The 22,094-nt window shown below is 45.2% G+C and overlaps 1 protein-coding gene across 3 annotated transcripts in view; it reads right to left on the reverse strand.

The window, feature by feature from the left end:
* The window catches only part of KIF19 (kinesin family member 19), a 50,357-nt gene that overhangs the window by 19,401 nt on the left and 8,862 nt on the right, over window positions 1-22,094 (reverse strand). For all 3 annotated transcript variants that reach the window (XM_077328280.1, XM_077328281.1, XM_077328279.1), the window contains exon 3: window positions 2,283-2,393. In XM_077328280.1, the coding sequence (XP_077184395.1) occupies window positions 2,283-2,393 (111 nt within the window). The remainder of the gene's footprint in view (window positions 1-2,282; window positions 2,394-22,094) is intronic.

The raw sequence follows: 22,094 nt of genomic DNA on the forward strand, positions 1-22,094 counted from the left end.
ACACAGTCTATACATCGTCTGTGCGTGTATACCATACATAGTATATTCTAATATTATCTCAAGCAATATATAATCAGTTCCTATTGCTAGTTAGTCCTAGCCTAAGTTACTGCTGTCTTTCTTAAGTTTACAAAAAAAAAATGGGGAGAAAGAGAAAAAAAAGAAAAAGGAAACAGCCAGCTAACAGAGTAATCATTAATCTATATAAAAACACAATCCATTCTTATCTTGAAACGTACGTGCTCAATTCCCATCACTTAAATTATAAAGAAAAAAGAACAATCAACTAACCAAATACTTATTGATACATATGAAAGTATGGTTTGCCATCCTCTTTTAACATACATATTCAGTTCCCATCACATATTAATCCTAATCTAGAAGTTATTACCATCTTTCTTAGCGAAATAATTGTTAATACATATGAGAGTATAATCTGTTATAAGAATATATTCTATTATTATCTTAGGTGAATGCTTTACATAACAACAAAAAAATAAAATCTCAGAAACAAAAACAGTGTCACATAAAAGTGGCTCCTGCAGGGTTATCGTTGTTAATGGGAGAAAAGTGGCAGATCAGGGGTCCCAGCAACACTGATGGATCCAAAGCCTACCTGGGAACCCTTAGAAGAGGTGAACTACTTAGACTTGCCTCTAAAGCATACTTGCTAATCAGGCAGTTTAGGCACAGAGAATGGCCATTTAGTTGGCTTAATCTTGAGGAAAGAACAGAACGTTTCCTCTTTAATTGTAGTTTCCTCTTCACTAACATGAGGATTGCTGACTTTTGAGAGAAAGAATTCTCCTCCGTTTCCATAATGAGGTGAGGGGGAGAAAACAGAGAACAGCAGTAGAGATCCTTTCTGTGCACTGGCAAAAAGAAAAGTGAGGGAGCAGCACCCCTCCTCCTGGTCATGTGATCGTTTGGGCAAGAAAACACATGAAAGCGGAGGGATGCTTCTTGTCTATTAGAAAGCTTGGAAATCTTTTCTGTGGTAGGCCTGCGACTGCACAGTGACCATGTGGGGCTGCACAGAAGCCACTAAGATGAACAGAGATTCTCAAGCCTCTAGTCAACAATCCAAGGTCATAAAGAAACAGACCACTTTCCTTGGTAGCTGGGTTTCAGAGCCATCCCAGTGGTACGGTTAAGTAATGTTAGACTCTTGGCTTGATGCCCCACCCCCATCTCAAGGTCTCCCTAATTGTAGAGATGGTGACGAAATTTGTATTCATTTGGTTTTGAGTACAAGACATGGGGGTCTGAATTTTTTTGCTCAGATGGTAAATCTGATCCAAAGAAGATTTCTCCCTCTTCCAACCCACAGTAGCATAAATTTTGCTGGAGGGCAAACAGAATTGATTTCTGTTTCCACCCAAAAATCGGGTGGAAAATAAGGGCACAAGGAAACGTATACCATGATGCAGACAAACATTCCTACCACAGTGACTACTAGATTCTATCTCCAAGCTCACGAAAGACGTACACACTTGACCGGGGGTCTAGTTCCCTGTGTGTTTATATATCAACTTTACTCCACAATCCAACAAATAAGGCACTATGAGGTAACAGGTCCAACAGGAGAATCAAATGCATCTTACCCATGCCCTGAGCAACCATTATTAGCCACTCAAAGGGAGTATGCATCCAGCCTGTGATAGCTGATTGGTTATCTGTTCAAAACCAAATTCTCATGTTCCTTCTCTTTTACTCGTTTTCACTCCAGGTGCACCAACTGGCACAGCAGGGGCACACCTCACTAATGGGCTCCAGTTTCACTATTATGTGCAAATTAGCCTCAAATGAGCTGATGAAACTGTATCTTGAGGTTTGGTCCTGCCATCCCATCTGCCATCTGGTACTATGTCTAAAGCAGGCAAGAAGGGGAGGCTGAGACCCATTTTAGGACTGAACTAGACGTTACACAGCAGACATGGCTAAAATGCTCCCAACATTTCTACAAAGCTGAGAGCGGAGGTATAAGAGGCTGACCCTGGCCATCTCTCTCTCAAAAATCCCCCACCAGTTCTTTTTCAGCCATGGGGAAGAATACAGGTAACAATGTATACATCCCCTTGCAGTGTAAAAGCAGCTTAGAAAGAGAGGTTCGGACTGGAGGGGAATAGCCTGAATCTCTCCCCTGACTTTGATTCCCTGATCAAATCTGCAGCCTCCTGCAGCAGTTTTTCATTTAAAAACATATATGGAGGATGTTGCACGGCATCATCTTTGGTCACAAAGGCCCTGGGAAACAGAAAAGAGATGTATGAAATTCTGACCTGCGTAGCAGCAAAATCAAAGGCGACATCGAACATGTAGGATTTCTCCCGTGAGCGGTTGGCGCGTAGCACATCGTCAGGGTCCTCCATCGGGTCCATCAGGACAACTATCTGCAAGGAACAGCATTTGTTTGTCCGCATCACAGGTGTGGAAGATAGAAACCAACCACAAAGAAACCGCTGGGAAGGGGGAGAGAGACCGTGTGCACTGAGCAAAAGGAGGCCTCTGGGAGCCACATCCACCCATCCCTTTTCTCCAGTCCAATCTTGAACCCACGCTTACTCATTCTGTCATTGTTTCCCTCCTGAAAGGAAGTGAAGGCAGCTCTAAACTTAGTTTGGAGACAGATAACTACTTTCAAGAGAGCTGAAGATGATGGAATAAACAGACATTGATGCTGCCCACAGTGTAGAGGTTCCTTTTTTCTGCCACTACTATTGTCTCTGATCAAGCAGGATTTTGTAGGGCCTTAAGAACCTGTAAAACCTGTTTTGTCAGATATCACAGTATGACAAAATAATAAATTGGGTACCCTGTAGGAAATGTTTCCTCATTGTCACATCATCTTTAGCTCTCTTAAATCCTATTGCCTTTCTTCTGCCCAATTGTAAGAAGACTTGCTCACTGGAATCTTGCTTCTCTTCGGTACTCATAGCCACTTTACCCCCCTCCTGGCTGCTTCTGTTACACTTCCCTGCCACTTGTAGCCAGTAGTCTGGTTTTCCATTTTATTACGGTCACAAAGCTCAAATGTTATGACTCACCTCTCTGTTTGGGGACCACTATTTGCCATTTTCAGTGGCTGGCGGTATCTAAACATGGAACTGGGGAGTGTGTTCTCTAACACAGGATTGATGAGATCAAGTGGCCAAAGCTAAACCAAGTTAGGGCCCTGAGAAGAGGTGACTGCTCCATTGATCAGTTCAGGACAGAATGCCAAGCTCTTGGTATTCACACCAGTCCCCCTGTTTCTCTACTTTGGTACAGAATGACTCAGAGCCCAACAACTGGCCATTCTTTCTCCGCTTCCTAAGTCAGCGCAGAACTTTAGGAGAAATTTCATCAAGATTTTCCAGGAAATATCTGGGAGAGCCTGTGGCCAATGCAAGTGACATCCTATCTAAGCAAGAAATGACACCTTTTCTCTAGCACCTTCCTGTTTTTTTCTGGAATTTATCTCCTCTCCTCTAAAATACAATAGATCCCCTGGGTACTGAGTTGAGAGAAGGCAACAGGCTAATTAGATTCTGTACATGTAATGAGCAGAGATGAGAAGCTGGGAAACACTCTGATGGACAACTAGGATCAAACTAGGTGCTGACAGGGAATCCGATGGATTGATCCACCACTGTCCCCCATAGTTAGTGGGGAAACTTCCATATTCGGAGTCTATTAGTTTATAAATTACCATCCTGGTCTAGTACTATATTAAAAAGTCAATGAAGAACTAGATATGCCCAAAAGACTTTGTCTTCAGAGTTGGCCCAGTTCTCTAATGGGAAAGCAGTCATTATCAGCAAGGAACATCTCAAAGGACAGATCTTTCTATGCTAGCCCAGAGCCTGAGCGGAGGGTTGCCAGGTCAGTGAGGGTAGGGGTGGGGGCATTTACTGGGAGAAGGGGGGAACACTCAGAATTTCAGCAATGTGCTCATATGACCTGGATGTAATGTAGGATGTCAGGGACATTGTGTGATGCTCTGGTTTATGGCCATGTCACTTTTAATTTCTGGTCTTCTTTCCTTTTTGGGGGGATAATTCCTGGTGGAAAGGTGGAGCCTGTCAGTGGGAAACCTCACCACCATCAGGGGGGACCTGGCATCTCTAGTCGAGGGCAACAGTAGATGGTTGGTAGCCTCAGAAAGAGTGAGATGGTAAAGACCAAGAGGCAGTAGAAGAAAACGCCTGACAGCAATGACAATTACTCTTGATCCAGGCACCCTCCTACCTGCCAAGGATTCATTAATCCTCTTTTGTTTTCCTCTGATCCCTGCCAACCCTAATCTAGAGTGACAAAGGGGACAGGCCCATACTAGCCATGGTGGTGTTAATTGCGAGACGTAGGGCAAATTCTGTTTGCTGGGCTTATTCCCAACAAGACAGATTGTTGTCCCAACAAGATAAGCTACTATGGAAGGAGCCTGAAGAAGGAAGAGAGTGCTTGTAGGCTGCAGAGATGGCACAGTTGCACAGATTTGCATGCTTAGAGGAGACTGGACAGTATCCTGTTTTTTCCTCAGGCATTGAAATGGAGAAGAAACTCTGAGATGAGACTAGTTCCCTGTGGAACTTAAATACACTTGAACCAAGGGTGCTTTTCTGCCCTGCTTTTGATGCTCCCTGTAACACCATCAGTAATACCACCTTCCTGGGGCCAGTGTGGAACTAATCATATGCATGAGACCAGCATTCCTCCTAGCAACCCCAATGTGACTCAGAAACTTTCACAAAGGGTAGCAAGGCTTTTTGATTTTTAGAGTCCAGTAGCAGGACTGAGGATCTGCTATTAAAACAGCTACTGATGTCTCAATAGATGTCAGCATCTGTCCCTTGTAAGCACAGCTTGTCTTCCTTGTGTGTGCACACAGATCGGATTGCCATAGAGAAAAACATTCGATTGAGTTTCAGTCTCTCTAAGAGGCCTTAAAAGGGGCTTAGTGTGAAGCCATCAACATAATAAAAGCAGCAGTTCTTTTTTTAAATATTATTTTTCAGGATAATCACAGAACATTTACCATGGCAACGAGAGCCCATGACCAGAATTAAGGATTTGGACCTGAATGGACCAAATGAGTAGCGCCATGTGCTAGGATTTACAGAGGTATTTCAATGCACTTTGGTGTTGTTAAAGTTACAATAATGGGATTGTCACACTTGCCATCAAGAACACTATGCGTTCCAATGCCCAGAAGTGTCAGGCACAAGAACGGAGGATGAGTAGGTTATATTAAATCATCACTAAATCATCTTGGAGGTCCCATGTTCAGCCTCTGCTGAAGCAGCTGCACTGGTTGCCAGTTTGTTTCCGGATCAGGTTCAAGGTTTTGGTATTAACCTTTAAGACTATACGCGGCTTGGGTCCTGCATACTTGAGGGACCGCCTATCTCCTTATGCCCCCCGCAGGGCACTTCGCTCTGCGGGTAAGAATCTGCTGATGATCCCAGGACCCCGGGAGGCACGCCTGGCCTCGACAAGGGCCAGGGCCTTTTCGGTCCTGGCCCCTACCTGGTGGAATGAGCTCCCTGAAGAGCTGCGGGCCCTGTCGGAGCTCTCTGAGTTCCGCAGAGCCTGCAAAACGGAGCTCTTCCGCCAGGCGTTTGTCTAAGGCCGGGTGATGGCCCGGGGCTAAGATCGGACCCCTCTCCCCGGAGGGGGGAGGCCAGTACTAGACTGACCTGGTTCCCCAGAGTGTTCCATCCTATGCCCAATTATCCTCCGTTCCTTTCTGCTCATCCAGCGGGCCTGTATGGGAATAGTTTTTTTTTAATCGCCATCATTGTGACTTAGTCATTGTTTTAATGGGGTTTTAATGGGGTTTTAATGGGGAATTTTTAATGGTTAATATATTGTATTTGTATTAAAATATTGTGAACCGCCGCGAGCCGGTTTCCGAGAGCGGCGGTCATACAAATCAAATAAATAATAATAATAATAATAATATTGGGCAGATCAGTATTTTTGTGAGTGGGGTTTGGTAAGGCAGGGAGCATTCCTTAATGTTAAATTCCTGAGAATGGGCTGCCCAGAAGTGTTGGAAATGTCACCTCTGGGTGAGCAAATTGTTGAACAAAATACAAAGCTGAACTGTTTGAAGGGGCCTTTGCAAATTGACCTGCTGTTGTACTCATAGTCTGATAATCTACTTTGGTTTTTTTTTTTTAGTGTATTTATTTTACTTCATTTATACCCACCTTTCTCCTCAGTAGGGGTCCAAAGCCGATTATTTTGTTGTTCTCTCCTCTATTTTATCCCCATAACCACCCTGTGACGTAGCTCTGGCTGAGAGATCATGACTGGCCCAAGATTTTAATATTTTTGATGTCTATAGTATTGTCCATATCTGTGGAAACTGGCTTTGAGTGTAGGACATAAAAGCAAATTTTAAAATAAACTAATCTGTTAGCAGAGAATCATTTATTCCAGAAGAGGCTGATGTTGAAGTTGAGGAAGGGAATGAAAAGTGTCAGAATAAAAAAAAAATCCTTTTTCTTTTTGAAGCATTTCTGCCCTACAAAGGGAGGAAGGCCATGGGGGTCTGAATTTCCTGCAGGCTCAGCCTCCTAGCAGCTTTCTTCCAAGTCTGGAGAGATTTTGGGAGCTATGAAGCGTATGCATCTCCTCAGGCTGTAGCCTCATATCTTTGCCTATCCAGACAGAGGAGCAAAATTGTGCTTTAAGAAGAGAAGCTTCTTCATTGTAAATAAAACATTTATTTATTGTAAAAGTATTGTGAATAAAAAGGACCAGTTTTGGGGAACAATTTCCTGGAAAGAGCATGTTTCTGAAATCCCATTGGCAGGTATGGCACTCATGTATCAAGATGACAGAAGTATTGCAAAGCAATCAAAGATAACTCACTCACCAGTGCCCAAAGCATGGACAAAAGAAGGGATTGAGCTTCTCATGCAGATAGATATGATTTAGTAGGCATTACAGAGACTTGGTTGAATGATTACCATGACTGGAATGCAGTACCGGATGAGAGTTATTAAAAAAAACAAACACAGAAAGTTTGAAGAGGAGGTGGAGGGGTGCTGCATGTGAGGAGAGGGCTTGCCTGTCAAGAAATACTAGAGGAGGAGAGTACAAATCCAGTGGAAAACATCTGGGTGAAGATAGGGGGTGGAAAAATAAAGAGGTTGGAGTCTGATACAGATTGCTTGACCAGAGTAAGGATGTGGATGCTGCCCTCCTTGAGTGGCTTGACAGAATGTCTGAGCAACAGGACCTTCTAATTACGGGTGACTTCAATTTCCCTGACATGTCCTGGGAAATAAACTCTGCTAAGTGTCCAGAATCATGCAACTTTCTAACCTGCCCGACTGACAATTTCATTTATGAAATGATGGAAGAACCTACAAGAGGCTGGGCCATACTCGACTTACTACTGACCACTAGGCAATAGCTGGTGGATGGGGTGAAAGAAGTGGGACAGTGCAGGGAAGAGTTACCATGTCCTCCTAGAATTCCTTTTGAGATGGGGGGCCAAGTCAGACTTGTATGTTAGACTTTCGTATGTCAGACTCAGAGACATGATGAGAGTCATCCCACGTACCAAAATGCTGGAAGATAAAAGAGCAAATGACAGGTGGGCTCTCCTTGAAAAAGAGCTATTGCATGCTCAAGCCATGACTATTCCAACAAGATGGAAACATGGTAGGGGATCATAGGAAGCTATTAGGAGAACTTCAGGAGGAGCTAAGGTAGTAAAAGGAAATGTTCAGTAAATGGAGGGAAGGACAGACCTCTGCAGGTTACAAGGCACTGTAGGACAGCCGTCAGAGAGGCCAAGGCTGGAAGTGAGCTGAGAGTGGCCAGGGAAACCCACTATAACAAGAAAAGGTTCTTCAGATATCTGAGTAAATGAGGCAATAAACCCACTGTTGGGTGAAGAACGAGAGACTGAAAGAGGACAAAGAGAAAGGAGAAAGGCTTAGTACCATTTTTGCCTCTGTTTTTTTCCTGGAAGAATATGGACACAGCTAGGAATGGTAATAGGCAAGATATTGTGTCTGGGTAGCAGGCTGACATGGACAGAGAGGTTTTCGACAGGCACCAGGCTACAATGGATGAGCTCAAATCCTCTGGGCTAGTTGGTGTACACCCAAGACTGTTCAAAGAACTTTCTGGAGAGCTTGCAGAACCCTTGTCCATCATCTTGAGGACTTCTTGGAGGACTGGAGGAGAGCTAATGTTATCCCAAACTTCAATAAAGGGAGGAAATATGACCTGGGAAACTACAGGTCAGTGAGTCTGACTTCAATTGCAGGGAAGATAATGGAATAGATTTTTAAAGAGGGCCATCTGCTAACATCTGAAGGACAATTTGTTGATCTGGGAAAGTCAGCATGGAACTGTCTCTAACAGGTCCTAGCAATTTAACCTAGCTTCGTTCTTTAACTGAGTGACGGGGTTACTAGATTGTGGAAACTCAGTTGATGTTGTTTACCTGGATTTCAGTAAGACTTTTGACAAGATCCCCTATGATGTTCTGATGGGCAAATTGGAGGACTGCAGATTGGATCTTTGGATGGTTAGGTGGATAGGGAACTGGCTAGAAAACTGTACCCAAAGAGTAGTTGTCAACAATGTTTCATCAAATTGGAGGGAGGTGAGTGGTGGGGTGCCATGGGGTTAGTACTTGATCTGGAACTTTTCAACAGTTTTATCAGTGATCGGGATTAGAGGGTGGATGAACTCCTCATAAAATTTCCAGATGACACAAAATTGGGAGGAGTAGAAAATACCCCAAAAGATAGATATAGAGTTCAAAGAGACCTGAACATGCTGGAAAAGTAGGCAAATGACAACAAGATGCAATTTAATAAGAAGTGCTAAGTTTTACATCTGGGCCGCAAAAATAAGAAGCAAGCATACTGGATGGGGGATACACTTTTGGATAGCAGCGTGTGTGAACAAGTTCTTGTGGCATTAGTGGATTGTAAGCGAAATATGAGCTGATAGTGTGTTGTGGCATTAAAGAAGGAAAATGCAGTCTTGGGCTGTATCAATAGAGGCATTACATCAAAATCTCAAGATGTCATAGTCTAACTGTATAATGCATTGGTCAGACTGAACCTGAAGTACTATGTGCTGTTTTGGAGGCCTCACTTCAAAATTCAGAGGGTGCAGAAGAGAGCAACAAGGATGACCCAGGGCCATGGAACCAAGTCCTATGAGGAAAGGCTGAGGGACTTAGGAATGTTCAGCCTGTGGAAGAGGAAGTTGAGAGAGGACATGATTGCTCTCTATAGTATTTGAAAGGTTGTCACTTAGAGGTGGTTCCTTGTTGGCAGCAGAGGACAGGACCCACAGTAATGGGTTCATGCTATGTGTACAACAATATTGGCTAGATATCGGGGGCAGGGGGGATTCACAGTAAGAGGAGTTCAGCAGTGGAATCAGCTGCCTAAGGAGGTGGTGATCTCCCCCTCACTGCAGACTTTAAGCGGCACCTGGACACATATCATGGAGGCTTTAGCCTGATCCTGCATTGACCAGATGGCCTGTATGCCTCCTTCCAAGATTCTATGTAAATCTCATCATAATGGGAACCTTGAAAAACAATGATCAAATGAGCACTGAGAAGTAACAATCTTCTCACAGAAAGTAGATTAGCGTATAAAAGGTTCTTTTCATTCAAGCAGATAATGGGAGGGGGGAGGATTCATAAGGTAAAGGTAAAGGTATCCCCTGTGCAAGCACCGAGTCATGTCTGACCCTTGGGGTGACGCCCTCCAGCGTTTTCATGGCAGACTCAATACGGGGTGGTTTGCCAGTGCCTTCCCCAGTCATTACCGTTTACCCCCCAGCAAGCTGGGTACTCATTTTACCGACCTCGGAAGGATGGAAGGCTGAGTCAACCTTGAGCCGGCTGCTGGGATCGAACTCCCAACCTCATGGGCAAAGCTTTCAGGCGGCTGCCTTACCACTCTGCGCCACAAGAGGCTCATTTGGAGGATTCATACAACTGTGCTTTTGTTTTTCAGCTGCAAGCTATCTAATTTCATTTATAACGAACTTCAAAACAAAAGAGAGGAGTCCCAGGTGGACTTCACATATCTATAAAATCAACTGCAGATTTTTCATCACTATGAAAAGAACAGTGCTTTCTAACATTGCACAGCAAGTTTAGATTTGGGAACTTCACAAAGTATGGCACAGAATTAGAATTTCACATTGTCTTTGTCTTAGTGTCACATGTATGGTATCTGTTCGCTTATTATTAGTTTTCCTGTTATTCCCAAGAAATTAATTGGGGGGGGGGGGATTTAAGTCCATCTCATATGAATTTGCTTGCAAAATTCTAATTTAATTTAAAATCCAAATTTGTGACACCACCCTCCCCTGAACAATCCTGGTTATGAATAAGGTCATGGGTATGTAAAACGTAAACACTTTTAAAAATGTTTCCACAGGGGCCCAAGCAAGTTAGAGAACTCATGCTATCTATCTATTCCACTTAATATTTCTGGTAAGGAGGAGGAGCGTGTCTCATGGCTTAAGTGCCATTCAGCGTTTAAAACCCACTCAGGATGGCTGCCCCATCCCTGAGTGCCTCCTCCTCCAACCGGCTTGCCTGTCTGTCCAGCAGCCAGCCAATCACCTTCCACCCCCCACCCCTGACCATCCCCTCCTCCTTCCACTTCTCTCCAAGGCTCGGAGGCTGCAGATGTTTGCTGCGTGAGAGCTGCTCCTGCCAGTGAGATCCTTGCCTAGGGCCTCCGGCCTGCAACCTTTCCAGGTTATCTGCAGAGTTTTTCCACCGCACCCTCCCCAATCTAACACCCGTTGTATTCCTGAATGCAATGGGCTTTGCCCCTAGTAATTAATAAAGGACATATTACCTTTTTCTCCTTTTTTTGAACTTCTTGCTGCAACAAGACAGTTCTATAATTAGGGTTGCCAACTCTGGGTTGGAAAATTCCCGGGGGCTTGGGGTTGGAACTTGAAGGCAGGGACCTGAGCAGGTATAATGCCAAGCAGCCCACCCTCCAAAGCAGCCATGTCCACTAGGGGAAGCGATCCCCAACCTGTGGGCTGCGGACCACATGTGGTCCTTCGACTAATTGGAGGTGGGCCCCGAAGGACGCCTTCCCCCCCCCCCCGGCCCTTTACTTCATCCCCCCAGCCCTTTACAACACACTTCGGGTGTCATTGTCTCCCATCACTCCCAGAGAAACAAGCTCAGGGTTCCCATTGATTTGTCACTGTCATGAGTTAAAATTTCCATGAAAATAAAATGTTCCTTATGTTCATTGTTGTGGCGTGTCTGTATCTTATTTTGAAGGGATGTTTAAACATCACCATAGCGATCAGAGAGCGTTAGGGCAGTGGCTGAGAGTAGAGGAGTAAACTACCCCCCCACCGGGCCTCAGTAAAAGGCGTTGAGTGGTCCCCGGTGAGTGGTCCCCAGCGTTGAGTGGTCCCCGGTGATAAAAAGGTTGGGGACCACTCCACTAGGGGAAGCGAACTCTGTTATCTGGGGATCAGCTGTAATCCCAGGAGATATCCAGGCCTTACCTAGAGGCTGGCAACTCTATGAATAGCTCTGCTTGAGTTTCTGACTTTAGAGCTGTTAATTTGCCATTTCAAATCCTCAGTTACTAGCCTCAAACCTGTATAACTTCAGGCTGTATTATGGCTTCTAGGGGAACTTCCAATAAGCTGTCATTACTGGGATATTAGGCCAACTTAAAAGTAATCATCCAGGAAATGCTCCAGCCTATACATTAGAACAATTATTAGATTTCTTTCCAAGCCAAGCCCCAGCCTACAAATACCCAGAAGCTGTGCCAAACAAGAACAGCCCTTGGAAATAGGGGTAGGAGGTGACTAGAGGCTAGACACAAGGCGTGGAGACTGATGAGGGGGAAACATGGCTGGATTGGGAAGGGTGTGGATGGGCCCCATAGACTGCAGTGGCATTTCTGAGGAGTCGTATGACTGTGCTATCCAACGGGGCATATGTGTGGGTGGGTGTGGTGGGGGAGCAGATGCTACCATGCTGCAAGCCTTGTTGAAGATTTGGGTACTGACAACTGAAGCATTTTCCCTTTCAGCATTTGGATCTGAATAGTCACAAGAACAGTCTGTGCTGGCAGCTCTTCCCTATTGTGCTTGCAGAATCAGGACATTGTTCCAATGGCCATTTGTGAACAATGCCAAAAATGCTGCTAGCTGGCCTCATAACTTCACTCAAACAATTGGGCTTCTATGTGGTCCAGTCCTCAGGTTTCAGCAGACGGATCCGAGGGGAGCGGAAAGGTGACCTACAGTGGAGAGGGACAATCAGCACCATTTTTTAAACAGACAGAGGCAAGCTTTAACAGCTGTGTAGCAAGCAGAAATTCATCAGTTGAAGTATTCTCTCAACTCTGCCAGCCCGTGCAAAGAAACAGCCTCACTAGTGGGTTGCTGCCCATTATACATTGAAGAGACAATTCCTATTTGGTTACAGATAAATGGGATGGACCTTTGCTAGGATTTCATAAAAGAACGAAGGTTAGACATGGCATATCCAAGTGGGGACTGGAGATCTCGTAGAATTACATCTATGCTCTAGAGCAGGAGTAGTCAAACTGCGGCCCTCCAGATGTCCATAGACTACAATTCCCATGAGCCCCTGCCAGCGTTTGCAGGCAGGGGCTCATTGAAATTGTAGTCCATGGACATCTGGAGGGCCGCAGTTTGACTACCCCTGCTCTAGAGACTACAGAGATCAGTTCCTCTGGAGCAAATGGCTGCTCCTCAAATCTCCGGGAATTTTCCAACCCAGAGCTGGCAACCCAAAATACAGCAAAAACAAGCAAAGGGGTCATGGGTTATGGACCCAATCTTCATCTCCATGCAAGTGCCTCACATGGGAACAGCATTACATGCATTCAAACTGAACACCTGCAGGATCCAGTTGTGTGCCTGTAGGATCCATTCTGACAACAGTGATCCTGAATCACAAAAACACACCTGTGCTTACATTTGCTTGTTCCCATTCTATGTATGTTGGCCATATACATTAATGCAGCAGCTGCCTCTTTCTACCAACTCTGCCTAGTCCGTAAAATGGCCCCTTACTTTGACACGACTGACCTGGCCTCCTGGATCTATGCCATAACAACAGCAGGACTGGACTACTATAATGTATCTATGTATGTACGTACGTACATTACTCTCCTCTCAAAATCAACAAAGAGACTCCAACTAGTCCAGAATGCAGCAGCTCAGCTATAGACTGGAGCTAGACAGAGCTTGCATATTATTCTCATTCTGCAGACACTCCATTGGCTGCCCATCTGTTACTCAGCTTAATATATGAGGCTATCATATACAAAACCTTTCATGACCTGGCCCTTTTTATTTCCGCTCTCTCTTTCTATGTTCTGTCACAACAACTTGACTCAAGTCAGCAGGAACTTCTGCAGGTGTTAACTTGCAAACAGGCCAAATCAACTACTGCCTGTATACAGGTTTTCCCTATTTTGGCCACTGCCCTGTGGAAAGGTATTCCGTGAGGAGTTCGGGAGAACTCCCATTCTCCTGGCTGTCTGCAAACTGTACAATACTGAACCATTCAAGAGTGCTTTTCTGTGCCAGTAACAGGGTTGCACCATACAAAATGGTTTTAAAAAATTGCTGGGCCAAATGAATATATTGTTGTGTACAGCTTATTCTAAGTAAGATCCAGGTAATGTAATTTCTGTTCTGCTTAATGTGTCATGTGATTACTTATGCTATGCTTCAGTTCTTTCTGATGATTCCAGACTTCTAAAATCCTAATTGCATTGAATATTGAGGGCCATTCCGCACCAGGATCTATGTGGCAAATTGGTTGCGGGACGAAAAAACGCCATTTTAAATTGTGGAATTCGTCGTTATGCATACCTGGCTTTGTAGTGGAATCTAGTTGCGTTTCTATCGTTTCCCACAGGTTTCCGGTCTCGGCAAAAATCGCTAGCCAGGAAGCAATATTGCCGAGCTCGTCCCGCCCCTGGCTGTCAAGCAGCCAATGGGCAGCCGTTATCATGATCCCCAAAAGCCCCTTTCCCTTTAAGGAAGTTTTAAAAAAAAACATGTTGCAACGAATCTGCGTTGATTCGTTGCAACGGAGAAACCCATCTAGGTAGCAGGTGGCGTGTGAGCTGCCGTTTCATCGTTGCCACGCTCCCCCCGAGTGAAAAAAAAAATTAACCCCCCCCAGCACGGGCGAAATTTTCGGCCGAAAATCCAGTGAAAAATAAAGGGAAAATAACCCAGCAAACAGGGCTGTGTGTTGTTTCGTGCTTGGTGACTTAAAACAGCTCTGCAGCCAGGGAAGCCTTGCTGGGTAAATGAAGGCTTGCCGGTGCATTGATCTCCGCTCGCTCGGAGAAAAAAAAATGGTGATCGCTTCGCCGTAAGATCAGAGGAGAGAGCTAGGGGGAGGGACTTTGCAGAAATCGCAACAATGCTAACGCACAGAACTTTCCCGCTAGTGTTGCAGATTGGTTGCAAGAGTGTATAGCTTTCCAGAGGGTGAATCCACTTTTTGGGATTTCCTTGAAAGCGCTACAACGAAGCGCTTTTTGCGGATCGGTTTCAGGAGTGTTGCAGATTGTCGACGACGTTGTGCATAACAGCAAAACAGTAACGATTTCAATTTGTAACCATTGTGCTATTTTGGACGAGTGCGGAATGGCCCTGAATGTCCCATTTGTCAATTTGTACTGACTTACCATGTATAATCCGCCTTGATGGTGGATTATTAATTAAGGTGACCAGATTGTCCCACTTTTGGAGGGACATCTGGGGGACACCTGGCAAATTGTACTTCTGTTGAAATTAATATATATATATATATATATATATATATATATATATATATATATATATATATATATATATATATATATATATATATATATATATATATATATATATATATATATATATATACAATACTATTCTTGCGTTCTATGTGTTCTATGAAACTTTTTGTTGCTCCATATAGACCAAATTTTTAATCAAGAACCCCCCTGGTCAATGGTGTCCCGCTTTACCAATGTTAAAATCTGGTCACCTTATTATAAATATAAATGTAAATAAATAAAGAAGCAAACAGGACAAGGACCACAGGAAGATCTATGAAACTGCCTTATGCCTGGTCAGCCCATTGGTCCATCTAGCACAGTGCAGCTTACTCTAACTGGCAGCAGCTCTCCGGCTTTCCCAACATCTACTGAGCCTCATGCATACAAAACATGTTTGCTACCACTTAGCCATCTGGACTGGATCATGCCAGCACCCAGTGAGGCTTCTGTGAACTCACATCTTCCTTCCATAGAAAATATTGCTTGCTACATCTGTGCAAGACCTACTGATAAGGTTGGGCAGTTTACCAGCATCTCTGCACAAAGGGTGACTGAATCCTCCCACGACTTCCAATATGACTGTCTGGCAAGAGATCCCTGTTGCATCTCTGCATGATGTGCTTTGCTAGCCTTGCCACCTTCTGATCCCAAGGCATGCTCAGTATAGATGCCAAAAGAATTACTCATAGGAGCTCACTCCTGCCATAGTAGAAAGAGTGGGTTCCTCTGAGGAATTTTTTTACATTGTGCTTTGTGTGTGTGTGTAAGAGTGAGTGAGTGAGTTTGTGTGTGTGTGTGAGAGAGAGAGAGAGCTATCAGAAGCAATATTGAGGTAGGATATTTTCCCCTTATTACTGTTGGGACCAGACTAGATGACATAGATATAGATGATCAGATATTTAGTCTCAACATTTCTACAGAGAGTAACCACTGGGCATTTTAATCAACATTATAACACTAAGCAAGAGGGGAACTTTCCCATTTCCTGGTGTAATTTACCCCTCGCCCAGTGGTTTCCCTATTGGGAAAACAACACCTCCAGGGAGCCAATTTATGTTGGAAAAGAGGAACATCAATCCTATACCCCACTCCAGCACTACCAACCTGATCCAAACTGAGAGCTTCATAAGCTCATATATGTTGATTTTAAAGACATGGTTGATCCAGTCACATTTTTCAATGTCTCATTCAGGGCCAATTCAAGATAATTCATCATGTATCATCATGATCATCAATTACTGCTGCACAAGCAAGCTGAGCCCTAGCAGAGCTAGCCAGGCTTCAATGGTGTGGCTCAGACCTGGTTGGATGATGTTGAATGTCTCCTTCCCAACTACACCTGGGGCCAAGCACAGTCCAAGTGGTGAATGATGTCTGGATGGAGAACCAGGCCTGGTAACCAACTAGTATGACTGTCTGAACTATTCTGGGAATACTGCCAGGTAGAAATTCTCTACAAACTCTGCAGGGGGGTGACGAACCTGAGACCACCAGATAGGACCACCTTCTCTATAGATCATGTTTATCATGACACAGAAGAATCTCTACTTTTGGGGTCACATGTGAGGGAATATGCTTACCAAACAGTGATTTCAGAAAGCTGTTTAATCACAGCTTTGTTTGCTCTTTCACCTGCACTCTTTATAGGTTAATGACACTGCTGGGCAACAGGCAAATTAAGACATTCATATATTTAAATGAACAAATGAATGCAATCAATAGGGATAATAGTTTTGTTTTTCCCATCTGGAAGGGATGACAGAGGAGATAGCTAAGGCAGTTAATATCATGCAGAAAGGCCAGCTTGGGGCGGGGGATGCAGGAGAGAGAAATAAGCAGGCTGAAAGTTTAAATCCAGAAAGATTAAATCCAGTGTCACAATTGGTGCCAGAGCTTTGCTGTTTGGTGTAACATGCTTTTCTTGTCTGCCCCTGACTACAGACTATTGTAGTGAAATAAAACAGAAGTTGAGGGGTACCTCAAAGACTAACAACAGTTAAAGGTAAAGGTATCCCCTGTGCAAGCACCGAGTCATGTCTGACCCTTGGGGTGACGCCCTCCAGCGTTTTCATGGCAGACTCAATACGGGGTGGTTTGCCAGTGCCTTCCCCAGTCATCACCGTTTACCCCCCAGCAGCAAGCTGGGTACTCATTTTACCGACCTTGGAAGGATGGAAGGCTGAGTCGACCTTGAGCCGGCTGCTGGGATCAAACTCCCAGCCTCATGGGCAGAGCTTTCAGACTGCATGTCTGCTGCCTTACTACTCTGTGCCACAAGAGGCTCTTCTAACAACAGTTATTCCAGCACAATTTTCTTGTGAGTCAGGGATAGGCGGGGGATAACTGGCTTTGCTCTGGAACCTCCTGGTGAAAGAAAACAGAGACTTTTGGTTTTGCCTACTGAATTCTGGCCCTGAAAACAAGCTCTACAGCTTAATTAGGCCCACAGCAAGTAGCATTACACTAGTGACAAAAGTGTTCCGAGACACACCTGAAGCAAGGAAGTGAGTAATGTCAAAAAGGGGCCTGTACTAATCCCTCTATTAGTCCCGAATCATGCTCTGGAAGTGGTCCCCCCCCCCCTTTTTTTGAATCCGGTGCATCATTGTCATGACAACAAGTCACTCTTACAAACAATTTAGTGGCACTTGGAATACAGCATTGTCTTCAGCAAGATGCGGTGGGGAGCCAGTCTCCAAGGCAACTCGGGTCCTAGGAGAAAGGGGAGGAGCCCCTTCATAGGGCAGCACTGCAATCGGAGCAGGCACAACCACAGGGAACAACTACACCTCCCTGAACCTACAACCTTCCCCTGCTTGCCACAGAGAATAAAACCAACAGAAGGTCACAGCAAAGGAAGCAGCGAGGTAAAGGGAACTGCTATGAAACACAGGTGGATTGCCATGAAGTGCAAAGTTCCAGGAGCCCAGTCAGCCCTAATGGTTTGGGGAAAAGGACAATGTGCCACAAGGTGTTAATAGCAGCATAACTGTTCTTGTCAAGCACCAGTGGATGTGAGGAAGAAGCCAGAAAGGATCCTTGTATGGATGACTGCAGTAGCTCTTAGCAGGCCTGTCAGCACCCTAATCCTCACCCACAGCTCCAAGACTCCAATTTACCATTATACATGCAATGATTTAACGACCATATGCACTGTTTTAGGGGAGAATTGCACAAATAGCCATCCTGTTACAAGTGCATTGGGAAGCCACAGTCCTATCATGTGTGCATATGGATGCCAGTGTATAAGGAAATATCCTACATGGAAATTATATTGTCACATATGAAATGATTTCACAAGTGAAACCTCCACTATTCCAGCACGGGGTTACTGGTGAGAGGCAGATATCAGAAGTTTGAAGTGATTGTCAAGCTCTCCAAATGTGAGTTCCACAAGGAGCAGCTGGACTTCCTCGGCTCTCGAATATCCAGTCAGGGCCTTGAGAGGGACCCAGTGAAGGTGTGGGATGTGCTGGGGTGGAACCACCCGTACCTGGCAGCAATTGCAGGGTTTCTCCAACTCTGGTGTTGGAGAAACCTTCTGTGGGTTTCATGGACAGCATAAGTCACAAACAAGGAAAGACTACAGTGCATAAAGTCTGATATATCACCGGTAGGCAAAATCACAAAACTCTGGCTCACTCACTTTGGCCATATCATGTGATCCAATTCAATGGAGCAAGCAATTATGCTAGGATTGGTCAGTGGAAAAAGGAAATGAGACCGACAAAGAATGCGGTGGTTACACACGATCTGAATGGACACCAGCCAGAACACTGCATGGTTGAGGAAGGCAGTGTGGGATTGAGGTTTGTGATGATGGCTGTGCCATGGGATTGCCAAGAGTCAGACACGACTGAGTGGCTGACATCAATAAAAACCTACTCTTTTTATTTTTCATCTAAAGCCAGGGCAAGAATGTGAAAGACTGAAGCCCTGCTCACAAGTTACAGTGAATGTACATCTAGTACATTCACGTCCCAGGCCAGGAACTTGGGTGTGGCCATAGATGCCTCCCTGACTTTGGAGGCGCAGGTCAAAAAAGTAGCGGGCCAGGCGTTTTTCCACCTTCGCCAGGCTCGACTATTAGCGCCCTACCTGTCCCCCGAACACTTAGCCACAGTGATCCATGCAATGGTCACCTCCAGAATAGATTTCTGTAACTTGCTCTACGCGGGCCTTCCCTTGTCCTTGATCCGGAAACTTCAGCTAGTGCAAAAAGCAGCTGCTAGGGTCCTCACTGGCACATCTTGGAGGGCCCACATCCAGCCAGTGCTGAGGCAGCTGCACTGGTTGCCAATTGCTGCCTGGATCCGGTTCAAGGTTCTGGTTCTAACCTTCAAGGCTTTACGCGAGTTGGGACCCACATACCTGAGGGACCGCCTATCGCCCTATGCCCCTCGCAGGGCCTTGCGCTCTGCGGGTGAAAACCTGTTGGTCGTTCCCGGCCCTAGGGAAGCACGCCTGGCCTCGACCAGGGCCAGGGCCTTTTCGGTCCTGGCCCCGACCTGGTGGAATGAGCTCCCGGGAGAGCTGCGGGCCCTGCGGGATCTTTCAACGTTCCGCAGGGCCTGCAAGACGGAGCTCTTCCGCCAGGTTTGTGGTTGAGGCCGGGGCTGATAATAGATCTATGCCTCCCCCGGGGACTCGGGTTCTGGACCCGAAGCAAAACATCATCAGGACCTCCTCTCCACCCGCTAGTAGTGGGAGGGAGGGGGGGGGAGTTGAGCTGCCATTCTTGCCATGCCGGCAATATTGGCAATGTTATATGGGGTTTTAATGGGGATTTGCGATATTGTTACCCGCCACGAGCCGCAAGGGAGTGGCGGGCTATAAATCTAATAATAATAATAATAATAATAATAATAATAATAATAATAATAATACATCTCATTGTTCATAGAATCACAGAATCATAGAGTTGGAAGGAGCCATACAGGCCATCTAGTCCAACCCCCTGCTCAACGCAGGATCAGCCCTAAGCATCCTAAAGCATCCAAGAAAAGTGTGTATCCAACCTTTGCTTGAAGACTGCCAGTGAGGGGGAGCTCACCGCCTCCTTAGGCAGCCTATTCCACTGCTGAACTACTCTGACTGTGAAAAATTTCTATGTTCTATGTATGTGGGCTGAGTAATTCTCATGTCAATGCATGTACCACTGAAAGTGTGATATAAACCCCCCATTTACTTGTTCCCAGCTTAATTTGTAAAGTGAACATACATTGGCTCTTTCTTACAAGCAGATGTATGCACACCCAGGCAGGATGAACGTGTGTTCACTGTAAAATGTAAACAGCTCTACAGAGGGCATGGTAGTAGGGGAAATAATACTGCCATTGCAATGCTGCTGCTCTGCCTTTTCTGTAGCCATCTTTCCTGGGAAATGAAATGACCAGTTCTGCCTTGCTGCCTGCCTGTGGTAGCCCAGTGCAAATCTCAGACTGCCACTCCATCTTGCTTACTGGGCCTGTAAGACATCTTCATTTGAATCCTCCTTGCAATGCCAGGCATTTTTGCCCTTGGAAATGTGTTGCTTAAGAAACAGCCGAGCATTTTGACTGGAACATGATAGCCGTTCAGAGAAGCACTTCAAGAGACAAACAGCAAATTAGTTCCTCAGGTTGCAGAAATGCAAGCCTGTCTTTGCCGTGCCGTCTGCACAGGAACAAGCCCTGAACATGCCATGCACATATGAATGGGAAACAAAACACAACAAACTATTACAGCCAGCAAAGCACTGCCCACAGAAATCAACTGAAAGTTTAAAAGAATACTGAATGAATGCCATAATGAAATGAAAATCATCAAAGCACACAAAACAGGCTTACCAGAAGTGAAGATGGGATGCGCATTATGAGTATTAATCCCTCTTCCAAACTGCCTTCATCTCATTTTTTTTAAACCCTTATGCCCAGACCTGATGCAATTAATCAAATCTAATACATGTAACACATAGACAAAACAGCTTAGCTCTCACTGGAGGCCAACTGGATCCCTAGGGCCAGCTTGCTGTGTCAACTGCAGTTAGCACTTCCCAGCAACCCTCAAGGGGAGAGAAAAAAATATCCTTCTAATCAGCACACCTAATTTCCCTCCTGACTGCAACAAGTGGGAGCCAAGTATGGCTAAGTATCAGCTGGGGCACATTTCTAAGATGGTGCTAAAAAGGGGGGAGAGCTACTGCAGGAGGGGCTAAGGACGAAGACTTGGGGGCTCTAGTCACCCTGAGGCTCTTGGAACCAGGCATGAGATATGATTTGAGTTTACATTACGTTTGCGTTGGGCCTAGCTGGTATGTGTGGGGAGGGAACAGAAAGGATCTTTGTCTAGAGGCTTTTGGCAACTCCGGGCAAACCTCTAAGGAATGGAAGATCCATTGGCCTAAAGCAAAGGAATGGCTATGGAGGTGATGAGGAATCTGCTGAATGGACAAATGGAGATCAGCTAGGAGATTTGTTGTGTCTGTAGTTCTGCCGAGGTTCAAGCTTGAGGTCCAAGGCGGGATTTAAGCCTGCACTGTAAGTGGATACATCTAGGGATGGTAATAGGCAAGATACTATGTCTGGGTGGCAGGTTGACATGGACAGAGAGGTTGTCGAGAAGCACCCAGCTCCCTTGGATGAACTCAAATTTCCTGAGCCAGATGGTGTGCACCAAGAATGCTCAAAGAACTATCTGCAGAGCTTGCAAAATCCATGTCCATCATCTTTAGGACCTATTGGAGAGGTGCCAAAAGACTGGAGGAGAGCTAATGTTATTCCAATCTTCAAAAAAGGGAGGAGACATGACCTAAGAAACTACAGGCCAGTGAGTCTGGCCTCAGTTGCAGGGAAAATAATGGAGCCAACTATGAAGGGGGAGATCTGCAAATATAAGAAGGACAATTTGTTGAACCAGGGAAGTTTCTAACAGGTCCTAACAGACCAACCTAGTTTTCTTCTTTGACCGACTGATGAACATGGAAAATCAGTTGATGTTGTTTACAATGGAGTGAAGAGGGCATGGGGACAGGAAAAAATGACATTCAAACAAAAAGGAAAACGTTGGTCATCGGTGACTCTCTGCTGAGGGGCATGGAATGCACCCGAGAGTGCTCAAAGAACTTTCCAGAGAACTTGCACAGCCCTTGTCCATCATCTTCGAGACCTCTTTAAGGACTGGAGATGTCCCGGAGGACTGGAAGAGAGCAAACGTTATTCCGATCTTCAAAGAAGGGAGGAAAGATAACCCGGGAAACTACAGACC

Source organism: Paroedura picta, chromosome 3 (genome assembly GCF_049243985.1).
Source record: "Paroedura picta isolate Pp20150507F chromosome 3, Ppicta_v3.0, whole genome shotgun sequence".
Taxonomy (NCBI): Eukaryota; Metazoa; Chordata; class Lepidosauria; order Squamata; family Gekkonidae; genus Paroedura; species Paroedura picta.